This window comes from Pleurodeles waltl, chromosome 4_1 (assembly GCF_031143425.1).
Source record: "Pleurodeles waltl isolate 20211129_DDA chromosome 4_1, aPleWal1.hap1.20221129, whole genome shotgun sequence".
NCBI lineage: Eukaryota > Metazoa > Chordata > Amphibia > Caudata > Salamandridae > Pleurodeles > Pleurodeles waltl.
The window spans coordinates 521544532-521569510 of NC_090442.1; the positions used below are offsets into that span (position 1 = coordinate 521544532).

The following is a 24979-nucleotide window of genomic DNA, read 5'->3' on the forward strand; positions in this document are numbered from 1 at the left end:
ACTCACTACCACTGAATCTAGAGGAACTTGGTGTGTGATGTGGTCTGGGTCTGTAGGAGCAGGTTTGTACTTGACAATAAGCAGAGTAATTACTCTAGTTTTGATTGGCTCACTCAAAATTTGGTCTGCATGTTTGACCATTCCAGGCAACATGGGAAGGCACTGATATCTAGAGTGAGTGGAGGACAGAGTGTTAAACAAGAAATCCTCCTCTAGGGGCTCAGTATGCATAAGCACCCCATGATAAGCAGCTGCCCTGGAAACAACCTGCGTGTATGCAGTAGTGTCCTCTGGTGGAGAAGGCATGGAGGGGTATAAGTCAGGATCGTTATCTGGAATAAGATCCGGGTAATATACATCCCAAGGATCCACTGTATCCCCATGAGAGTACTGTGAATAAGTTGATGAAGGCAACGGTGGTGGACTAGTGTGTGGAGGTGACAAAGAAAGCTGTGGTGAATGAGGAGGAGAAGCAGGTACAGGTACTAGCTTCTCCTTTTGCTTATACATTTTTGCTGGTGGTTGAACAGATTATAATTCTTCCGGAAAAGCCAGCTTTCTTTTCGTTTTCAAAGGAGGTGCAGTAATAATTCTGCCAGTCTCTTTTTGGATGTGGATTCTGGTTTGTCTTTCATACATAACCTCCAGTATAGGCTGAATCTCAGTGTCCTCAGAAGGTCTGTAAGATTCCTGCATTGATTTCGAACTCTGAGACGGCTCGAAAGTCCTTGTTCTTCTGTATAAGAAGATTTCTTGGGTTCCGAAGTTTGGATCTTTTTCGGTCCCAAAAATGGAGTTGGTTGTTTTTCGGCTCTGAGGCAGGGCATCAAAGCTTCGACTCTGAGGAGTGAGGACGCTTACTGGAGTCCGAGCACTTTACAGATTTACTCAACTCCGAAGTCGACTGAGGAGTGGCCTTTTTAGGCGCAGAACCCGAAGGTCGGTCGACAACAGTCTTTTTTCGGGTCGAACCACGGCCTTCTGGCAGTGGTGCACCCAAGGCCTTCTGTGTTTTTTTTGTATATGGGCGTAGGGGCAGACGTACTCACGTGCTGGCCAGCAGTGATAGGCCTATCTTTTTCAAATTCGTGCTCAGAGTCAGTGTCTCGGATGGAGACCACTGTCTGCGCCTGTTCTTCTTCCATGACGTTGAGATGTTCTGTACTTTTCAAAACCATCTCTAACCTTCTGGCTCTCTGATCACACAAGGTCTTCTTGGATCAAAACGATTGACAGGCCTCACAATCCTCTTCTCGTGGTCCAGAGAAAGACACAGATTACAAACCAGGTGTTGGTCTGTATAGGGAAACTTTGCGTGGCACCAAGGGCAGAATCGAAATGGAGTCTGATCCATCAGGCTTCCACGCAGTAGGCCCGAACAGGTCAGAGTCAGGCGCACACGCCCAAAATGGCAAAGTCTATAATCCGACTGTACTATCGGTTCGAGACTAGATGGAACACAATCGAAACAATACTGACGATTAAATGAGTTTTCTAAGGTTTCCGATTCAAAATCTCGGAGCGTCAGGAAACATGTCCGAACCAGACAGTGGAAAGAAAACATTCTAACAGTGGAGTCGATGCCCATGCGCAGTGTAACCGAGAGGAGGAGTCACTCGATCCTTAGACTCCGAAAAGACTTCTTCAAAGAAAAACAACTTGTAACACTCCGAGCCCAACACTAGATGGTGGAAGAGCTATGCATAGTATGTGTATCTGCAACTACACATGCCATCGAACATATATATATATATCCACTGAAAAAACTAAGATTATAGGTTAAAGGGACATTATAGTTAGGTGAAAATGTTAGTTAAAACATACCATATTAAACTAACAAAATCGCTAAAATTCACCAGTTATAATTATCTGAATTAACTACAACTCAAGCCGTAAAGTAACTAAAGCTATGCACAGTGTTGTCATCAATCGTCATTTCAGATGTTGCACTGTTATTACTGAAAATGCCATGAGTGATTTAATATGTAAGGTAATTAGTCGTGTATAACGAGTGTGAGTTATAGGGTACGAGTTATAGTTCCTTGAGATAAAAATATCTGTGAATTTCAGTGGTGTTGTTAGTTTAAAATAACAGTTACTTTATGTATGTATGTATGTATGTATGCCATAATTTATAAAGCGCATTCCTACTCAATAGAGCATCGAAGCGCTAGGAGGAGAGAGCATAAGAGGAAATCCGCAATATAAGGACACTACCCAAAGAACAGATAAGAATTAAAGAGCAAGCAAAAGAAAGGAAAAGGGAATACCGAACACAGTCCATAAGATACCAGGGAATGATATTATCGAGGAAAGATCCATGTTTTTACCAATTTCCTAAATTTCAAATAACAGGGTTCTTGCCTGATGTTCAAAGGGAGCAGGTTCCAACTTCTGGCTGCAGCCACAGTAAAGGCTTTGCCACCCCATTTGGCTTTATAGGTTCGAGGGACCTGAATCCAATAAGCTTGAGAAGACCTCAAGTTTCTCTTAGGCACATACCAGCGAAGCCTGGTAGTAAGATAACGTGGTCCAATCCCAAGAGCTGGCTTATATGTTAAACCGAGCGATTTAAAAAGAATGCGCTGAGCCACTGGCAGCCAATGTAATTGCTTGAGGCTCTCTCTAACTGATATCCGCTGTGGGAGATTGAGAACCGCTCTGGCGGTGGAGTTCTGAACCAATTGAAGTTTATTAATCAGCGCCTTATCCAGATTGAGGAATAGAGCATTGCAATAGTCTTCCTTTGACATCACCAGTGCTAAGATAGCAGATACTCTCCATTCATGCGACAAATAAGGCAACATTTTCCTAAGCATTTTGATGGACCATAGACTAATCTTTACTGTATGGTTAACCTGCTTTTTAAAAGATAACTGATCATCAAACAGAATGCCCAAATTCCTGCTAGCAGTAGAGGGTACAGGACAAGTACCACATTCAGAGGGCCACCAATGTGAGCTCCATAGTTCCTTTACAAGCTACATAGAATTTCGGTTTTGGTAGAGTTCATTTTAAGCCAATTGGTGTTCATCCATTTACTCACTGCCAGCATACAATTGCTGAACCGATCCGCCACCTCCTCCCAAGGCTGATTAATTGGGATGATGAGCTGAGAGTAATCTGCATAGGAATATGGAATGAAACCAAAAGATCGAATTAGACTGGCCAGCGGAGCTACATACACGTTGAACAACGTGCGGCTAAGGGAAGATCCCTGAGGAATCCCACAAGGCAAATGATAAGGCGTGGATCTAAAATTGCCACAGCTAACTGTAGTCCATCTATTCGTAAGAAAGGACTCCAAGAGCTTAAGCACCCGGTCTCTAACCCCCACTTTATGAAGGCGAGACGTCAGCAAGTGAGGAGAGATAGTATCAAATGCCGCTGATAAATCTAAAAGAACTAGAATAGCCCCTTGGCCTCCATCAACCATTTTCGGAATAGCATCGGAAGATGAGATCAAAGCAGTTTCTGTGCTATGCCCTTTCCTAAAACCATGTTGGGAGATGTCAAGGACTTCCGCTTCTGCTAGGAACTCAGCCAGTTCCAAATTCAGGATTTTCTCTAAAATCTTCGCCAAATATGGGAGAAGTGCTATTGGCCGCAAATTACTCAGGTCCTGACTATCACCATCTGGCTTTTTCTTAAGGGGTACCACTATGGTTTCTTTCCATGAAGAGGGGTACATCCCAGATATTAGGACCTCTTGGTAAATGGGAGCTAACATCCGAGCCATCAAATCAGGAGCCAAGTGAAAAATAGAGGGAGGATACGGATCAAGAGGGGAACCGGACTTTATTTCAAGAGCTTTAATTGACATTTTTACCTAACTATAACTTCCCTTTAACCTTTGTTTATTTCTGTGACTTTTTTTTATTTTTTTTATGTTAAGTAACATATATTTACAATTACTGACAGTTTACTTACCTTCAGTAACGCTTTATCTGATAGAGACTGTATCCAGGCACAGATTTCTTACTTTAGAATTACCCACAGGCATCAGACTCAGAAAACCTTTAGAGCAGTACATCTGCATGCCGGTAGGTGGCACTGTTCAGTTCCGAGTCAACATCACCAACACCAGAAGTGATGTGCGCAGTGCCTATATATAAGCCACCACAGCCCACTGGCATCAGTTTCCTTTTGCAACCTTTCCACACCAGAAGCATGCACCACAAAGGCTGTGGATGTACTAGTGTGCATAGATTAAGAACCTCATAAGGGTTACCTGATAAAGATTTCTAATCGCAGATTCCTCACTTTAGAATCAATACTCAAACAATACCTCTCTGGATGTGAGTTAGACTAGGAAGAGCTGGAGGAATGAATGGGCAAAGTGCCTGTCAGGATAGACCTGACTGTCCAGGCAACAGTGTTCGGTAAACATGTGCAGAGATGCCCACACTGCACCCTGAAAGATGTCCAGGACAGGGACACCTTAAACTAACTCAGAGGATGCAGCTTTGACTCTGGTGGAAGGAGCAAACAAGCCCATCAAGGGGTTGCTTATTGGCCAATGTAATGCAGCGCATTATCCATTATGAGACACTGTGTTTCTGTACGGTCATTCCTTTCTTTGCCCCACTGAACCCAATGATAAGCTGATTGTCCACCCAGAACTCTCTGGTACAATCAATGTAGAATGACAACGCTCTTTTTTAGTCTAATTGGTGGTCTCTCCTCTACTTTGGTAGAGAGAGGGGAGCAAAGAAGGTAGGCATGGTTATGGTTTGGCCCTATAGAAGAGCAGTTTAAAGGTTACTAAGCGAAGAAAGCAACTGTGTAGGGGCAAAAGCTAAGCAAAACACAAATGAAAGACGGAATGCGGAACCAATCAAACATTCACCCCCTAGTCACAGATCAGGGTTTAATCCATCAATTCTTTTGCTCACAATGCCAACCCAGTTTGAACCTGGCCTGTCAGTTCGGGCTGGACTGTTCCCATGGGGAACAGGGTCAAGACTGATTTGCATATGGCTGGGTCCAAAATGGAATGGCATGGCAAGCAAAAAAACTGATGGATTAAACCCAGATCTGTGACTGGGGGTGAATGTTTGATTTGCTTTGCAGTCCGTCCATCATCTGTTGTTTTTGCATTCTCCAAGACCATGGGCAGCTCTTGCACAACCGAATCCCTAACTGTGTGGGTCTATCGGGCCAAAAGGCATGCAGTGTTCACTAATCACAGTGAAACATCCTTTTGCCAAAGATATCCTGCCTCTTGGATTCCCTACAGAGAGGTGTGGTAGGATTGCGGCAGGACTGGCTTTCAAGAGGAGGCGGCATGGACAACCAGGCTCTCCCACGGGGTGGGGTGCTGGGTGAGGAAAGCTGAGTTTACATGAGCGGGGTAATGGTGGCTGCCAACTGTCCTATGCACAGACACTCCTGTGCAGGGCATGGACCTGACCCCGAGCAGGACATCAGTGAGAGCTTCATTAAAAGGGAGAAGGGATTATGAAGGGGTGGGTCCCAGCTGAAGCTCCAGTGTCAAGCCATTCAGCTTGACTGCAACTAAGGGTGGCTGAAGGTCCAAGACCTCAGCCGCCCTCCTCCCCACCATAGCGAAGGAGGCCCCTTCCTCCATAGCCACACTAGGAGAAGAGACCAGGCCAGTGTGGGATGAGGTGTTCAGACAACTGGCATCCACCAGTTCCTCATACCAGTTCTCACTGGCCTCCTCAGGGGGGCTGAAGCCATAAGGATCCTCAGATTCTCCCCAGTCATACTCGTCTCCAGGCCTGTCAATGAAAGAATTCACTGGCTCCAACTTGGAAGGTTAAGTTCTGGCCAGATTCAACGCTGAGCGATGCTGCTCCGGCTCTGTATCAGAGTTGAGTATGATGATGGGGTCAACACTGTGGTGTCAACTGGTGCTGGGTGACCAGGAGCTTCAAGGGCACACCTTTAGTGTCTTGGGGTTGATAGGGTGCCAGTCCTCACAAGTCTTGCAGCTCTGGTCTGGCTCCAGGCACCAGGGTTTAAACCCCTCTGGTTTCTTGGGCAGCAGCACTCACATAGTGGGAGATAACGTCCTGAAAAATAATTTTGATAAAAAGTTGAAAAAGCTATCAGTTACAAAATGCCTGGAGGTAGTTCTCTTCAGATCTTTGCTGACTGGTGCGGAATGTAAAGAACTGATGTAAGTGTGCTGGGGTGGCAGGTATATAGGCCCCGTGCGCATCACTTCCAGCATGGACGACACTGACGGGGAGCCAAATGATACCACCTAACAGCGCACTGAGGCACTGCTCACAAAGTTTTCAGATCCCGTCTAACTTCGGGGGATAATTCATCTACTACATGCCTCTATCAAATTGTAACATCACTTTGTTGTTTTCAGTGAATCTCTCTTTTTTTTTTTTTTTTAAGTAAAGAAAGATGATCCATCACCGTGTGAGGATAGGCGCTCGGCGCCACCCACCTATGACCAGGCTCTGTGTTCAATCCCTCTCCGCTGTGCACGGCTGACTATGTCAAGTCGCAATATAAACATTAATTTCAAGCAAGACAGGCCTACTGGCTTTGTCAGAGAGTCAGAACACCAAGATATAAAAAGCAGAAGGACTACTGGCTTTATCAAGTGGTCAGCACATCAATATATATAAAGCAGTCAGATTGACGGTCAAAAGTAGGGAAATATGAGTTAACTTGAGCAGTGTCTGTTAGCTTGATTGAATAGGATAGTGGAGGGATAGAAGAGGGCAGAATCTAGAAAGTGTTATTTGGGAGATCATGGTAGTAAGGTAGGTTTGGGGTGAGTAAAAGGAGAGATGGTGGAGGTTAGAATTTAAAAAGAGTTGTTTGGGAGACCATAGTAGTAAAATGAGGTTTTGAGTGATCCAAGTAAAAAGGGATAGGAGAGGGAACAGTCTAGAATGGGAAATTGTGGAGATCACAGTAGTAAAATGAGGTTTAGGATGAGTCAGAGTGGAGGCAGGGGATATATGGAGGGAGGTATAGAGTAAGACAGAGTAGTGCATTGGATAGATTCAAAGGATTTGTTTTTTTATCTACAGTAGAAGTAAAGTAATAAATATATAGATACATAAGTACATAGAGAGGGTATACATGTATAAGAAAGAGAATATATCAAGTTATAACATAGTATTTTACAAACTAATTTAGTTGTGAATTTGTACAACTCCTATTTTTTAATTTTTTTATTTTTCTTGATATTTAAATAGGGAAGCACTTGTAGAAAAAATAGTTAGGATACTATTTACATATTGTGATAGTTAAATAAAACAGAGACCCATAAGAATGTATGCCAATAACATATGAATACATGTTACGCATGTAATTATATATATATATATATATATATATATATATATATATATATATGTATATATATATATATATATATCCATTATATATACACAATTGTTAAGCAGCCCCAAAGAGTATCTCTATATATTTTTAAACCATAATTATTATATATATTTGTGCGAAGAAATACACATATCTAGATACATACATATAATCAAATTATAAATGTTTATATACACAGGGATATTCTAAACATTAGTGTACGAGTATGTCAGATCAACTCTCTGGATTGTTAGTAAATAACAAGAGATCAGTCTTGGTAACATTAGTTTTTTTAACGTTTACAGGCACTGCATTTAGGTCCAACAGTTATGTACCATTTCACATGCATGGAATGATGGCACCACTCTGTGCAAACTTGTGTGACTACTTGCATACATTGAAATGCAAGCCAGAGGAGTAGGTGATGCCAATGCTTGTTGGAGATGGAGGCATGGTACACAATAGTGTGACTCTCTGAAAGTCAAATAGTGGACCTGTAGCTCTAAATTTGGGTGGCAAGGGTGAAGAATCTGACTGGTCAGGGAGGTTGCTGTTAAGGTAATTCAGAGAGGAGGGATCTCTTTGAAAAAAAGGCTTGTTTGGGATTAACTTTATAAAGGATCTACAAATAGAAACAGAACCGTTCTGAACTAGGGCTACCATATGTGTGGGGATTGGTCACTGTGTGTCTGGTATATAAATAATCAATGCTAGAGGGATGCAGCACTGCCATATCTCTAGGACAGGTTAAGGAAACAGGAAGTGTTATTGTGTTGCTAGTTTCACAGTTGAGTCACTGAAAGAAATCTGAACTTAATGTGAAATATAGAGTTTTTTTTAAAGGAGTCCTAGATAACTGTCAAAAGCTTGTGTCTGGTAATATGTTTATTCGACGTGCTTCGTCCCATGTGGAGATGCAGCAATGAAATGAAGTTCCACGTGATCCAACACCCTCCCTCCCTGCTGCAGAAAAATACATTTCTCACAAAGTTGTCCAATGGCGACACCAGCCTGCTGTTGTATGTTTAATAAATTCACACATTGCAAGGTTTAATATTAGTGATTATCACAAAATAGGTTCAATAAATCATCTTTTAAAAAAACATTAAACATGTCTGACTCTTTTTAAAAAAAACATTTTACACGTCACAAAGTGCAGCTATAGAACAACCCTGAAGGGGTTCCCTCCACTCCAGCTGCCGAGCATACAGCTCCAGCTCAGAGTGCTTCAAAAAAAGTATAAGCTTTCTTGAGGTCATGGATTCAATTCCCCAGGAAGACTTACTGTGTTTTTTTTTTTTATGTTGCTGGTGGACTGCTACACTTCCTGCAGCCCTCCACAACATTAAACAAAATGCTTGGTGGTGTCCCTGTCCCTTCTAGGAGCACAAAGATAGTCCAAATCTGTACCGAAAGAGCCCTCTCAGGGCATTGGGAGGCACTCTCTACTTGGAGCAGTGAATAATAAATTAGCAGCTTCTGCCACTCATTCCTCAGTTAGCACCCATATTGCAATTATTTCAAAGTGAGTGTCCTGGTGCCCACCCGTGGCACCCACAAAATGCCCATATTTGGGGGCTGCCGGCGAGCCTCATGGTCCCTGCCGCCTCCCGATATTGGTGCCGGTGGGAGCCAGTCATTATTTCATTGTGGGTGTCCCAGGACACCCACAGAATACCCGAAAGTTGGAGGCTGAGGGTTAGGGGGCCGAAGTCCTTAGCAGCAACGGTCAGCTCCCTAGCCAGCACCCATCCAGAGTGTGGGCACACACATCTCCATTGCTTTGCTCCCACCCAGGTGGGAGCAGCTTTTTTCTCTGCTCCTGCCACGTGGGAGATTAGTTGGGTTCCCTGGTCAGGAGAGTGCAGGCAGGTAATTATTAGATTTATATTTCCTGCCCAAACTGTCCTGGTTGGAGCACAAGACGGGGTCCCAAGGGATGGGGTCTTCGGGACACTGCTTCGTTCAGACCTTGGGGGATGGAGTCCCCAAGGTCGGTCTATAGCTCAGGAGGGTGGGCCCGATGGCTCTCTTCCCTCCAAAAAAACACCTGCCCTTCAGGATGAGGTTCTTGGTGGTCTCCCCGAGTCTCAGGAAGGGTGGTGGAGGTGGGGGGGGGGGGGGGAGGATAGAGAGTGCGCAAATCTCTCTCCCACAAAAATACTAGCTGGGACCAGAGGGATGGGGTGCCCCGTGCCTTACACAGGGTAGGAGACGGGGAGTTTGCATGCCCTCCTCCCACTAAAAAATGAATGAGCTCAAAGGGTTGGGGTCACTGGGGCCTTACAGAGGCTCAGAGACGCAGGTTGCACATGTCCACTTGCAACCCACCCAAAAAAAAAACTTTTCAGTGACCACCGCCCACAAACACCATTTCCTACCACCCCCCCCCCTCCACCAACCCCCCCAAATTGGCCCTGAAACCCCTGGCCCTGTCAAAGTGTTTAAAAAAAACAAAAAACAGCTCTGTTGATCCATTGCACTCCTAAAAATTCCCTAGGGGAAAAGTTTAAACTTTAATTTTTCTAAAACTACTGGACATATTTACATCAAATCATAGAAAAAAAACACCCTTTCTGGACCAAGACCCTACTTTTTTGCCAAATCCGGGGTAATTCTGTTTACGCATTTTTGTGGTATTGTTCAGTTTTCCTATGGAAAAATGCTTGGGGAAAATGTGTTTTGGGACCACCCCTTTTTCTCGGCCCCTAGAAGACAGATCACCCAAAAAGCCTTCCAGGAAGAAGCTGATATGGATTAACTTTTGTTTTGGAAAGTTTTGTGAACATTTGCCAAACGGCATCAAAGGTATAAACAAACCAGAAAATCCAATTCTACTTGAATGTGATCCTAACTATAACTACCAAGTGGCAAGCGCCACTGGGTAATAAACATCTTAGCTATGATAAAGTGCAGCAGCTGCTACATTTCTTCAACAGAAGACTCTTGAATGGTCTGTTTGTAATGGTTTGGGCATAACAAGAGACGAAGAAAAAAACTATCAACCAGGCTATGGATCATTTGAATGTTGCCAAGCCTGTACTTATTGCACATTCAAAAATGATCACACATTGAGTTCAATTCATATCAACTACAGCAGTGACGAGAAAAACTAAGATCACCTTTATCCTTGTAGTAAAGATGGAATAGATAGGGTGTATGAAAAGAAATCCATTAGTTAATTGGCTTACTAGCCACATACCAGAAAAGGAGAATCTAAAGGGACCTGAAACACACAAAAGCACAGACATTGTTACATGTACTTATTTTTAAAGGCATCTCCTAAAAATACACAACCCCTTTATGACAAAGGCCGTCAGAACGAAGAGACAGTAGATGATACACTGTCACTTAGAACATCAGAATAAATGGACATTAATTGGCACGCTGTCTCTTACAATCCATGTGAAGAATGAAGTCTTTAGAGACTGCTCGATGGGTGATATTAAATGCCTTGGTTTTAAAGGCTACTGAAAATAAACTCTGGCTCAAGGAAAATATATTTAATATAAAGACAGAATCAAAGGGGGTCTTCTAACACGTTTTAAGGAAAAATAAATAATAAATGGAGATACTGCAAGAGACTGCTGTCTTAAAGTGACAGTCAACAGCCTTTTTGTTCAAACTTTTGCCACCACCATGTTTAAAGCGTGAGAATTCAAAATTGGTTCATTCTGAGTTTCTTTTAAGACAGAAAAGGATTAAATAGGCAGGTTTAAAATTACTTTTGACAGAAAAGTTTTTCTTTGATATAAGTGTTTCAGAATTCTTTTAAGAGGGCACGAAATTCAGTGTTTATGAATATTAATGAAAATCCCATTTTGGGGAACTGGCTAAAGATGAAACCAGTGATCTCAAAATTAAGGGTTGTAGATACCTCACGTCAACCTCTGGGGCTGCAGATTTCTAACTCAGTAGGTATGTGCTTCCCTCGAGTATCACAAGACAAGATACAGGTGATCGTCCCGAACTCTTAAATTAACGAATGGTTAAATTTTTCAAACGGTTCCCTTTTTGTGCCCCTTCTTTGAAGCTTCTATGAGTTACTTTAAAAAAAAAAAAAAAAAATGAAATGTATTTTAGTTATTATTTTGTACAGAGAACTAATGCTGCCTTACAGCAGAGGCCAAAGGGAGCATTCTACTCAAGCTTGGATCGTAGGCCTGGCTTAAGAAGAAGGAAATTCAAGCCTTTTTGCTATTCTGTGAAGGCAGCCTCAACACAAAGTGGAAAACTCTATACGGGAAGATCTAAAAAAAAAAAAAATGAGGAAATGCAGCTACGTGGGTGGCAACGTAGCTACAACAATGCATTTAAAGTATTAACAGAGAGTGAGAGTTGAGGAATAAAAGGAAACAAAGCAACAGATTGATCTTTTGGTTCTAAATGACAAATTCAAATGAAGTAAAGATCATGTCAAAACGGTGGGGAGAGTAAGAGAAACGCTGGACTGAATAAGAAAAAGTGCAGCCATCACAAAAAGGGTTTGTTACCACTGCACACATCTGATGTATTTTGTTAAGTTAGGTAGGATACAAGAATTAATCTGAAGCTGGCTAAAGATAAAGGCTGAACAACGGCTACTTGGACATCGCCTCTAAAATGAACAAGTTTAAACAGCACATTCTAAAATGACAGGCCAAAACATATTACAAATTAACTGACAGCAAGACTACTCTGAAACCCAAGTCATTCTAAGCATAAAAGCTCTGAAGCAAAATTAGAATATGTTTTTCAACAGAAGATGTGATCAATGTATAGCATAGTCAGAAACAGTAAATTACATTTAAAAAAAGAGATGAAACAGATCCCATGAGCAACAGGAAAAGCAAGGGTGACAAGGCAGAGGCTGGGGCACACTAGACGTTCTTGTCTGTCCTTATCAGAAATGTTCTTAATTGTCTATGCTAGGAAAAGCCAGGAACCAGAGATCCAAAGGATTTTCATGATGATAGATACCACAAGAAACCAATTATTTGCATCCCACTTCACTACAAACACAAACTGGCTACCAGCGGCAAAGCTGTATATCAAAAAACGTAGCATCTTGTTACCAACCTGCAATAATATCTTGTCTAGAAAATCAACAACCAACATATGTCTCGCAAGTATGTACAGGAAATTATAGTTTTACTATTCTTAACCTCACATCTACTTATGTTGACAATATGTACATTTTCAAGGTAAGTAGATATGGCATGAAGAAAAAAAAACTACAGTTCCGTAAATATTTACCTTGACAATATAGTGGTAGTCGATATTTTGGATACAATATTACTGTAGGTCAATTAAAATTAAAAAAAAAAAACTTCACAGAATGATAGTGGCAGAAACTTTGGTATGTCTGTAGTTGTACAATGCAGATGAAATCTAGCTGGGCCTTTTAGTCAAGATTTGTAAAGACCAGAGATCCGCAGAGAGGTGGCTGTTTGGACGAAACCCTTGGAAAGCTATGAATAGTTGCCTGAACAAATCCTCCATCAGATATGAAGCCTTTTGTTTTGCCTGTAAAAACGTATAGCAAAAAGTACCAGTCAATTAAAGAGCTATGCAAATAAGATATAGAATAAATTTCCTTGAGGAGCCCAGTTCTAGATAAGAGTACAATTATTGTTTTGGTCTTCTTGTAGGCCGACACACTTTCTATGGATTTCAATGCCTTCTATGGGCATCGTAGGTTCTCACTGAATCCGTGTCCCTTCTAGCATGCCACCTTTGGCTGTCTTCTCTTGTTCAATAGCCACAAAAAGAACTCGGTAATTAAAATCATAGTATCCACTTAATAAATGCATTCAGTATGAGTTATATCGCTGCATTTCACTGGATTAACTGTAATAAGTAAAGGAATGGTATAAAGGTAGAACATGTGTCTTGCGAGCAGGTGAGAAATGGGCAGAGAGGGTGCACTCATCAATAGTCATCTTTTCAAAAATCAGTTTTTATTTTTGACTTAAGGCTGCCTCTTGTCAGAATTTGAAAACGAAGGGACATACTTCGAGAGTGCTGATGAGATGAATAGGATTTGCTTCGCTCTGGGGAGTAACTCCTGCTGCTCATACTGGAGCCGGACCGGCTGTGTGGGGACTCCCTCCGATTCCCTGGCGATTCTCTGAAGAAAGGAGAGTCTCTCTTATGCGGTGACCGTTCTCTCATATACGGCGGTGGATAAAAAGGTTTTCGCCTGAAACTTTCTCTGCTTTCCCTTGAATAAACACAAAGAGATTACTACATTTGGATCACAATAAATATCAGGCGTCATAACACGTCACAAAACAAATTAATTCTAGTTTTGACATGTAAATGTCAGCAGTTTCTACCACATGGAATGCCAAAATTTAAGTCCGTCTCTCACCCCACTTAAAAACAGGTATGTTAGGTGTCCTTCCCAAAGCGAGCCCCGTCTACACAAAAAAACAAAATGGAAGATCAACTTAAGGGATCGTCTTAAAAGCATTCTTATATGTATACACACTGGTGAAACTTCCTCATCCGCTGCTAGCTGCTATGTGTGTAACTTTAAATTAGTTAGTGTCCCACAACCTTACCCTGTACTCCAAACAGAAACGCTTCTAAAGTTACTTACGAAACAATGTGGTGTAGCTCAAACTGTAGATACACTGATAGTAAACGAAGTTGCCAGGAAATAAATTCTACACCAAATACAGGTTATTTCCAACAAAACTATAACAAGACTTACCAAACTGCCATTCCCTGGAAAATAGAAGGCAGTCTCTGCAGCACGATGTGGATTTGGCCATGTGACAATTTAAAAAAAATGGAGTGCATTATTAGATGGGAGATCAAATAGACGGCCCCTACTTTTTCCTGGTTGTCTCACGTAACACTGAAAGGTGCACACCATGTTGCAGACGAAGCATGGACAGACCAGTTCATGGTTCTGGCTGCAGTGTCAGTGAGATCAAGGGAAATTAGAAAGTTTATATTCTGTAGACTCGTTGCTCATTTTAAATATTCATTTTTAATTCTATGCCAGGGCTGGAGAAGAGGATTATGCTCTACTTTCTTTATTTTACCTCTAGCAGACTTCAACATTCAACAAACTACCTTTCCCAACAAGCACAGGGAAAGGAAATAAACAAGTTCAACCAATGTCCGGTGTATCCCATCATAAGACACGTCCTTCCTTCAAGCTCACTCTTTCTTTCCTGCTTCAGCAAAAGATCAGATAAGTATTGGTAATCATTTTGCTATATTGCTATTGCTCTGTTTAAACACTACTAATGGAGCGGATCTCTGCACTCATTCCATGGTGCACGACTTTGACGGGGCCGCCCGAGTCGCCAACTAGATGAGACTCTAAGGTGACTCTTGTCAGATGAGAGTGTGTTGTGCGTCTCTCTTCTCTACGGTGGGTACGCTTATTTAATGGGATTAGAGCAGTGGTTCCCAACCTGTGGGCCAGGGACCCCTGGGGGTCCGCAAAGCCTCCTCAGGGGGTCCGTGACTGCTTAGAAAATGTAATAATATTAGGTCCCAACTATCAGTAATGACTCAGTGGGGGTCCCCGGATTCCAATAATGATTCAGTGGGGGTCCCCGGGCTCCAGTATTGATAAAATGGGGGTCCACAGAAGTCAAAAGGTTAGGAACCACTGGATTAGAGAGTTCCACCACCATGGAGCCTATGTCCCTCCGTCATCCAAGAAGCCTATGTGCCCTGTGGGGCTCTGTATTTCCTCCCTCTCCTTCTCTGTTGTTTTTGGCTGCATTACTCAAATTTACTATTAGGTGCTGCAGGGGTGAGGCCAAGGCTACATAACTCCATAAATCCTTCTTATCTAAAGGGTGTGCTGCCTCTGTGCTTGACCCATCTCATGCTCTTTACGATGCCTGTATCAGCTGGGCTCAATCTAGCACCACATTAGACAGCTCAAAATTGCAGAGCACATTATATCACGCCCTTCCTCTAACACGCAGCGACTGGAATGAGGTATGTGGAGAAGGAGTTGGTGTCCCTCCTCCCACTGAATGAAGAATTATGTGAAAGAGTGGATGCCTCCATACATCAACCGGTGGCCTCTGACAGAGTCCCTTGAGAGGCGCCTTATGCAAATGGCTTATGCTTGCCCCAGACTTATTAACCTGGCAATTGACTCCCGCTAACCCCTTCCCTTCCCCCTCTCGCCCCGGGCTCCTGTCCTGTTAGAGGGCCAAGAGGCCCCACCTCCGCTGCAGTGCCGGTCCAAGCACAAATCAGATCCAGGGGTCAACCTCAGCGCTTTTGAGAGGCTCAAGAAAGCTTTCCTTTCCCTTTCTTACCCCACTGGAGGGAAGGGGAACCAACAGAATCCTCAGGATTTACACATGAGGGTGCATCCTCCCCTGCCCCTATCCCAGATGGGGACGATGATGAATTCAATGATGAAGAAGGCCCCTCCAGGCCTTGGCACCCTTCTCCGGTAGCAACCCACACAACTCCGTCTGACCCCCAAGAACCAGGAGCTACATCCTCTATGTTGGAGCCTGATGATCTGGTGCACCCTTGCTCTGCTGAGGGGTCGCTGTCAGACAAGGTAGCCAGCTATCTGGCCAACCACCAGTACAAGCCTTTTGAAAAGGAGGCCAGAGCTCACCTCTGAGCTCAATACCTGCGTCCTTCCTTGGCGGGTAAAGTGAAGTGGCCCTCACCCCGGACATAGACAGTAGAATGGCCACCTTCACAGGGAAATATGTCCATGATCCTAAGAAGGGCATAGATAGATCCTGGCGGTCCTGGCGGAATAACCTCCTCGATGTTATCAGCCCTCTCACAAAGATTTTAGAAATTGTGGACAACGCTAATATCTGGTGCCCCCATTCCTCTGGACATCCTTTCGGGATGGGACCAGTGGGCCGTCATCTTTTTAGGCAACTACACCCTATTGACGGAAATGCACCACTCTCTCCTTATCAAGGTGGACCCAAAGCTGGGGCATTTGGCTTCCTCAGAGGCAGGTGTGGTGGCGGAAGGGGACTGTCCGGTGAGCCTTTCATTTAAGAGTTGGGAAGTTTGTCTCCACATTCACCTCCCTTGACAAGGCACAGGCTTTCATGAAAAGAATTTTCCATCCAAAGATTATTGTCGGGGCTGGTCGTGGTAGAGGATGTTTGGCTGATCATGCCACCCCCCCAAGGCCCTTTCAGAGGCAAGGGATACCATTGTGGACAATGGCAGGACCAGTCCAGCTTCGGGGTTTCTTCTTCTCCAAGGGAGGACAGAAGACCTGAAGAGCCTGAAGCACCCCCAGAGGACACTTTCAGGAAAGTCAGACAGGTGAGCATTCACCCTTCTTCCCAACAAAGTGTGGTGGGGGGTCACTTGCCGCTATTTCTACACAACTAGAAGTCTCTAACTTCAGATGCTTGGGTCCTGCAGACCATACGGGGGTTCCATATTGATTTCTATGGCTCTCTGAGGCAGCACTTCCGCCCACAGATCTTTGTTTTCTCCGGAGAGCAGTGCACTTTTACAGATAAAGAGGTAGCTGAGTTGCTGCAGAATGTCAGAATTTCACAAACTTACCTCTACCCCTCCAGCTTCCAAAGCAACATTTTCTTATTGGACAAACAGGTTGGCAGCCAACCGCTGGTCATAAACATCCGAGAACTCAACAAGTGGTTTGTTTACCATCATTTCAAGATGGAGGGAATCCATCGCTTGAGGGAAATTCTGAGGCCAGATGACTGGATGGCACGACTGGATCACAAGGATTTGCACCTGACAGTCCCTATCTACGCTCCCCAACACAGGTTCTTCCAATTTTAATGGAGGGGGCAAGTGTTCGAGTTCAAGGCTCTGCCGTTTGGTCTTTCATTGGTGCCATGGTGCTCCACCAATGTGCTGAAACCGGCATTGGAGTCCCTGCATGCTCAGTGTTTTAGTCTAACTGTACACCTGGACCACCTCCTGTTGATGGATCAATGCCCCATGAGACTGGCAGAACACCTTCAGGCAACAGTACATCTGCTTGAAAGCTTGGGGTTAGTCATCAACTAAAAGAAGACTTTCCTGATCCCAGCCAAACAGACAACCTTTCTGGGCTTTGTCATTAATTCAGCAGAGAAGACCTTAAGCCTCCCTTCCCAGAAGATGGTGACGATTTGAAGAGAACTAAGGAAAACTCTAATCAAACAAGTACTTTGTGTGCTGGGCCTCTTTCCTTCTTCCATAAAAGCAGTCTTCCCAGGCCCGCTTGTGGTGCTTAGTAACTAGGTAATGTTTTGGTATTCTGGAACGCTGGGTTGGTTCCAGTGTGGAATGTGTATGCTGAAACAGACGACAGTTGTAGACTGCAAAGGTGTAATGGGTCTTCATTGAGAGTCTCTTAAATAAACATGAATATGCTTCTGAACTAACCGGAACGGCAGAATCCCTTCACTTTTACACCGCTCCATTACAGGGCCCTTCAGAGACTCAAAGCATTTCACCTGCACAGAGTCCTGAAGCATTCAGAGATAGTTTCCCTCTCAGCGGAAGTGAGGGAGGAAATACAGTGTTGGCTTTTATATATCTGGAAGCTTGGAATGGCTGGACCATCTTCGGCTCCGACACCAACATCATCCTAGAGCCGGTTGCCAGCAAATCAGGCAGGGGGCAAGATGCAGGGGCTCCTTTACAGGAAGAAAATGGTCCTCAAGCGAGCAACATCTCCATATATTTTGCCTGGAATTGATGTTGTTGTGCCCTTCTAAAGAATGAAAATGTCTCTGCAGTCCCTTATATCAACCACCTGGGAGACTCAAAGTTGAGAGTTCTAGCAGATCTAGCCAAAGAGCTATGGATGTTCTGCTTGACCAACATTGTTTCAGTCATGCTGAAATATCTCCTAGGCATTTCCAACAAAGTGGTAGACTGGTACTCGAGCAAATGGAAGGATATGAACCTGTGGATACTGGACCTGAATATCTTTGAGAAGATCGAGAACAGATGGGGACCATCTACGGTGGACCTCTTTGCATCGAGGCTGGACCATGAACTAGCATGTTTTTTCAGCTAAAAACCAGATCTGCTGGCGGCGGCAATAGATGCAATCCTCCAAGATAGGATTCAGGAGCAGAGTTATGCTTTTCCTATATGTGCAATTATCACAAGGCTGTCAGCCCATGTAAGGAGGCAGCAGGCAAGCGTGGTTCTGAACAAGCTGGTCTGGAAGGCACATGTCTGGTTCCCAGTTCTTCTGAAACTTTCTTGGGATTCTCCAATCTGCCTACCCCAATGTCCATTTCTTCGTAAGGACCCTCTCAGCAACCTGCACCAACTAATCCTGCCAGGAAAGATGCCCCTCATGGCGTGAAGGATTACAGGGAACGATGAAGAGTCCCTTGGCTTTTGCAGGAAGCTCAGCAACTACCGGCTAAAGCATAGGCAGAAGGCACTGTCAAAAGTTACAAGTCAGATTGGTTGCAATGCGTTCATTGGTGAGTGCAAAACGGTGAAGATCCCGTGGGGTCCAAAGTTGGCCAAGTCATGAATTTCCTATCTTCCCTGGCCCCTAGGGGTTTGGCCTACAGGACAGTAAATAACGTCAGGGAAGAAATACAGCCCCCCGGTGTTGCATGTAGGCTTCCAGGCAGACGGGAGAGGCACAGGCTCTGCGGTGGGGCTGGGACTTCCTTATCCCTTTGAATAAGCGCACCCACCGTGGTGCAGCGAGACGATCAACACATGCTCGTCTGACAAGAATCACCCTGGAGTGCACGCTAGCAGGCAGAGAGCCTCAACGCATTTGTGTGGCCCTGTCAAAGTCTCACATCCCAAAAGGAGGGCTGAGAGTGCTCCCGCATCAGTGTTTAAACAGCGCTATAGCAATATAGCACAATGACTACCAAATAGCAAAAAGGATATCTGGTCGGGGGACACCCTCTGGTAAGTAAGCTAATGAGAGGTATATGCCAGAACCCATGTATTCCTGCTTATGGGATGTCAACAGGGTTTTAAACTTGTTCCTGTCCTGGCAGAACAATGAGTTTTCTCTGCCCTAAGGAGCTCTTAGGAAAAGTGGCGATGTTGCTGTGCTTGGACTCCTGTTGCAGAGTTTCAGATGTTCAAGCTTTAGATGTCTCAGGTAGAGTACTTCCCCCAGAAGGGGTCAATTTTCACATATCTAGGACAAAGTGTAACTCTAGATCAGTGTCTTATCCAGCTTTTGAAGCGCCCCCAAAATTGTGTGTAGTTTGATGCCTTAAGTCTTATGGCATACAACAGAAGAGATTCGGTCTCCTGGGGAAAGGCAACGCTTGATATCGCTTAGGAAACCTTCTAAAGCAGTCTCCTCCCCCACCTTTGCTTGATGGTATGCAGGACCATGCAGGAAGCAGACATTGATGTGTCACAATTATGAGCCCACTCAGTTCGAGCTTTGTCCTCAAAGGCTTTTTTCTCTAGGTGCAAGGCTTGAAGACATAATCAATGCAGGTGATTGGTCTTTGGTCTTCAGAATCCTTGTTTTAAAGGGTTTATTTTAAACTGGTCCTGGATATGGCTTCAATGGTGGTAGACAAGCTCTGAGCGAGCATAATCTTTGCCTACATTTTCCACAGCATTAAAGATGTGTATATGCCAAATGTGCCACACATAAGGCACATTACTGGCCATGGGTTCACTAAACAACTCGATGAGTACATATTCTTTCTCTACGTCTTTTGACACTTTGCCTTCTTGTCTATGTAGGAGGAGGATGCTTTCCACTTTGTAGTCTTTACCACTACAGATTGAGGTAGGGGATTCCAAAGACAAAGGCTGAAACTTCTTTTAGAGGTCTTCACTTCTTGTGTAACAAATTTGAGACTGCTGGATAAGACAATGGATTCTTGCAGATCTCCTGAGCCCACTTGAGACCCCTGGCCTGAATGTCCACAGCAGGCTTCAGTGGTGTACCAGTTTCCATCAGCAAAGCACAACGGTCCTCATTCTGCACAGGAAAGCACTTTTATAACCTTGGGTATTACTGTCTGTTGCCAGGTCTTTTTGATTTGTAGCTGTAGGAAAGTAGTCTCTTTCTAGCTTGGTTACCCCCACTTTTTAACTGTTTGTCAGTTGACTGTGTTCACTGGGATCCTGCTAACCAGGACCCCAGTGACTGTGCTCTCTCCTCTAAATTTGGTTGCTGGTAACTTTTTCTTCCCACAATTGGCATACTGGTCCCCCCATGTAATTCCCTAGTATATGGTACCTGGGTACCAGGGCATAGGGATTCCAGGGGATCCCTATGGGCTGCAGCAGTTATTCTGCCACCCATAGGGAGCACATGCAAATGTTTCTGCAGGCCTGCCATTGCAGTCTGTGTGAAACAGGTGCATGCACCCATTTTCACTACAGGTCACTACACCAGGTAGAGGGCAGGGTGCAGGTACAAGTGTGTGACGGTACCCCTGCACTAGCAGACTGTACCCCCACAAACTCCAGATCCATTTTCCTGGACTGTGTGAGTGCAGTGATGCCATTTTACTTGTGTGCTGGACATAGGTGACTACCAATGTCCAGCCACATAATGGTAACTCTGAACCTGGGCATGTTTGGTATCAACCATGTTAGAATCATACCCCAATACTGTTGTAAGTATTGGAAGTATGATTCCATGCACTCTGGGGGCTCCTTAGAGGACCCCCAGCATTGCTACCACCAGTCTTACAGGGTTTTCTGGGCAACCCAACTGCTGCCACCTCCCAGACCGGTTTCTGCCCTTCTGCTGCTTGATCTGATCAAGCCCAGAAAGGCAGAACAAAGGATTTCCTTTGGGAGCGGGAGGCAACACCCTCTCCCTTTGGAAATAAGTGTGACTGGCTTAGGAAGGATAGCCTCCCCAAGCCACTGGTTTGCTTTGAAGAGCACATTTGATGTCCTTCATGCATAAACCAGTCCACACCAGTTCAGGGACCCCCCCCAGTCCCTGCTCTGGCACGAAACTGGGCAATGGGAAGGGGAGTGACCACTCCCCTGTCCATCACCACCCCAGGGGTAGTGGTCAGAGTTCCTCCAGAAGGTCCGTGGTTTCTGCCATCTTGTTTCCAAGGTTGGCAGGAAACTCTGGGAGCATCTGAGTGGCCAGACCAGGCAGGTGACGTCAGAGCCCCCTCCTGATAGGTGCTTACCTGATTAGGTGACCAATCCCCCTTTCAGGGCTATTTAGCGTCTCTCTCATAGGTGGGTCCTTAGGTTCACTTGCAAGATTCCAGCAGGTCTCCTCTACAACCTCCACTTTGACTTCTGGCCACTGAAACCACAACTGGATTCTCCATGAACCGACAAACACAGCTACAATGAAGAAGACTCTTCTGCAACTTTGTTTCCATGTCTCCTGCCAGCTTTGAAACATTTCCCTGGCCGTGCATCCTCAGAAGACTGCAACTCTTCAGCCTGCACAAGAAGAAGACGGAATCTCCCTTGGAGTGAAGGAGTCACTCCCCTGCAACCGCAGGCACCTACCACAAGCGATGACCGGCTGTGTGGATCTCCCCTCATTTTGAGCTGCGTGGATCTTGCATCACAGGTGGTGGGCCAGAGTAGTCCTCTTGTTCCTCCCTACCAACTGTCCAAATTTACTGGAGGTAAGCTTTTGCCTTCCCATGCAGGACAGTACCCCCGTGCACCACGTCTCCTGTAGGTGCCAAGGCTTGTTTGCATCTCCTCCAAGAGGTCTTCAGGCGACGTGGAGCTCAAACCCCCAGCACTCCATCTTGCAAAGCACAGCCTCCTCCATGGTTCTCCTGCAGCGTGGGATCCTCTTTTGTAGTGCTGCCTAGGATTCTTCTGCAACTCCCGTGTCCCCGTCCTGTGGGTGCGGCCTCTGCTTCCATTCCTCCTGGACTCCACTGTGACTCTTGGACTTGGTCCCATCTCTCCACAGGTCTTCTTTCTTCAGGAATCCTCCGCTGGTTTTCTTGCAGTCTTCTCTGGGTGTAATTATTTTTCTTCTTTTCCTCCTTTTGGGTGGTTAGGGGAAAATCCAGTGTTTTACTCCTGCATTCCTAGTCGCTGGGGGGTACTGTGTTACTTACCTTTGTGAGTTACTCATACCCCCAGCTCCCCTCTACACATTTTACTTACCTAGGTGGAGATGTCTTATTCGTATTCCATTTTTTAGTATATGGTTTGTGCTCCCCCTAGGGTCACTACGGGTTACTGCTATTTGCACTGTTTTCTAACCTTTTCTATGCCTGTTTCAGATTACTAGTGCATTTATTTAGCGTATTACTTACCTTCTAATAGTAGGTTATCCTTATAGTATTTTGTGGTGATTTGTTCTAAAAAATAAAGTACCTTTATTTTTGTACAACTGAGTCTTTCCTTTCATGTGTGTAGGTGCAGTGTGACTACAGTGGTATTGCATGAGCTTTGCATGTCTCCTAGGTAAGCCTTGGCTGCTCACCCACAACTACCTCTAGAAAGCCTGGCTTCTAGACACTGCCTACACTTCAATAATAGGGGATAGCTGGTATAGGTACCCATCAAACAACAGGCCAGCTTCCTACAGTTGCACACAATGTCTTAATAGTGTCCGGATCCCCCAATCTGGACACTAATAAGCCATGCGCAGGAGATTTGGAGAATGAGTCCAAGGAAGAATAGGCACTCCCTGGTGGCCCCGGAGTAGTTGGAAGCAGTCTCTGGAGCTGCACCAAGATAACAAGGAGCTGCAGTGGTGTTGGGGAGGCCACAAAGGGATTTGCAGGAGATGGAAGAAAAAGAGCAGACGCCGTAGCCATCAGTATTGCATTGAGAACACTCAGAAAGAAATTCAAGAACAGGATCAAGGAAACTATTAAAGCAAAACACGAATCTGAATCCAAGGTGATCAAGGCAGGGATTTGGCACTCCTCATCTTGCTGATATTGTCTGAAAGCTCAAATTAGATTCAATTGCTCACCATGGAGTCCACTTTAGCTGAGTGGGAGGATCACGCAGGGAAGAATCTAGAGGCAATTTGATATTGAGAAGAAGGAATGCTGGCACCAACAGACGCAAAAGGTCTGTAATTGCATCAGAGAACCCGGATGAACTCCACTTCCTCCAAGATTGGGCTCAGAAAGGAGGAAAGTAGAGTAATGTGTTCCTGGTAAACTCCACTGTCTCTCACTTTCTTTTTCTCCATATGCCCCTGTTTTCAGTCTTTCTCTTCCTCCTAGTTCACCCTTTCATGTTTTTCTCTTGTTTAGCTGTGGATCAAAGTCTAAAGTTCCAGTCCCTAAAAATAAGTAGTGTGAATCTCACCTTCAACTACCGGCTTAAATGAAGCACTGGTGGGGTCTATGTAAGAATTGTTTTGGAGTCATGCTTGATGGCAAGAAAGGTGTTCCTAGAATAGTGCTATAATCCTGCAGCTGTGCTGAAGGTTGGGTTAGAGGAGACAGCGAGCGAGAGAGTGATAGAAAGAGAGAGTTTTACTTATGCTGGTGCTTGCCAGCTTTAAGGGGTTTTTGGGTCTCTTTCTTCTGTGAAGAAGGGACAAATTCACCTTTTGGGGAAGAGCCAGATCTTTACTGGCATAATCAATTCTAGGTGGTCTTAAAAGGACAAATTACATACCTTCGGTAACACCTTCTCTGGTAGAGACAATATCTAATTGCAGAGTGCTTACTTTAGACTTTCCCCAGGCATCAGTCTGGATCTGGGAATTTTTCTCGAGCAGTACCCTTGCGCACCGTTGGGAGGGGGTGGTGGGCTGACAAGACCGCTGGCTCCCCGATCCACAAGGGCAATGGATCCCGCATCCCAGGCCACCTAGAGGCTGGACAGCAAAAACGGCACAGTGGCTGGACGGGAAAGGACGTGGCTGGGCGCCCTTTCCGTAGCCACGAAAGGGCCAAAAAGCAGATTGAGGGGGAAGGGGGGCGGGTACCACAAGACCCAAGAATTCGGCCATAGCACAAGATTCCTTGAAGCGCTTGAGCACAGATTCTGCTTTCTCTCCGAAGATACGGGTGCCATCAAAGAGCATGTGCATGAGATTAGCTTGGACATCCCCCAAAAAGCAAGAAGTCCTCAATCAAGCATGGCGTCTCAAGGCCACTGCCGAAGCAACTGCTCTGCCCAGTGAATCGGTCGAGTCCAGTCCACACTGGATTGTGAGCTTTGCTGCGTCTCTCCCATCAGCAACAGCTTGGGAAAATACAGCCCGGGCCTCTCTGGGAACTGTGGCAGCACTTGCACAACTGTATCCCACATCGTGCGGGAATAACTGCAAAGAAGAAAACATCTTCCTAAGTGCACCCAGCCTACTGGATTCCCTAAGCAGGGGTGCGGAACGGAACGTGCCCTTGGAAGTGAAGGCTTGGATAACCAAGCTCTCAATGGGGGGTGTTGAATTAGGAAACCTAGGTCACCCGGTGCAGGGAGATGGCGGCAGGCAATAGTCCTGTTCACAGGAGCACCTGTGCTGGGTTTGGCACCCAGAAGGACATCCATATGGGCTTCATTAAAGGGGAGCAGGGGTTCAGAGGATGAAGCCTCAGGCTGAAGCAGCTCTGTAAGGAGGTCAGTCCTTACTGCCATTGAAGGCAGCTCAAGGTCCAGGACCTCGGCTACTCTCTGAGCCACCACTGAATATGAAGCTTCCTCCTCTGTTGCCAAGGCAGGTGGAGAAAGCATGCCAGTATCTGGGAGGCTTAACCCAGGTCTGTAGACTTTGTAGTCTGGGGTTTTGGAGCTGGTATTCTAAAGGTCC

At 45.0% G+C, this 24979-nt stretch overlaps 1 protein-coding gene across 7 annotated transcripts in view; it reads right to left on the reverse strand.

Annotated features, from left to right (window-relative positions):
* The window catches only part of PPHLN1 (periphilin 1), a 427069-nt gene that overhangs the window by 184945 nt on the left and 217145 nt on the right, over window positions 1-24979 (reverse strand). For all 7 annotated transcript variants that reach the window (XM_069228844.1, XM_069228840.1, XM_069228838.1 and 4 more), the window contains one exon: window positions 13311-13519. In XM_069228844.1, the coding sequence (XP_069084945.1) occupies window positions 13311-13519 (209 nt within the window). The remainder of the gene's footprint in view (window positions 1-13310; window positions 13520-24979) is intronic.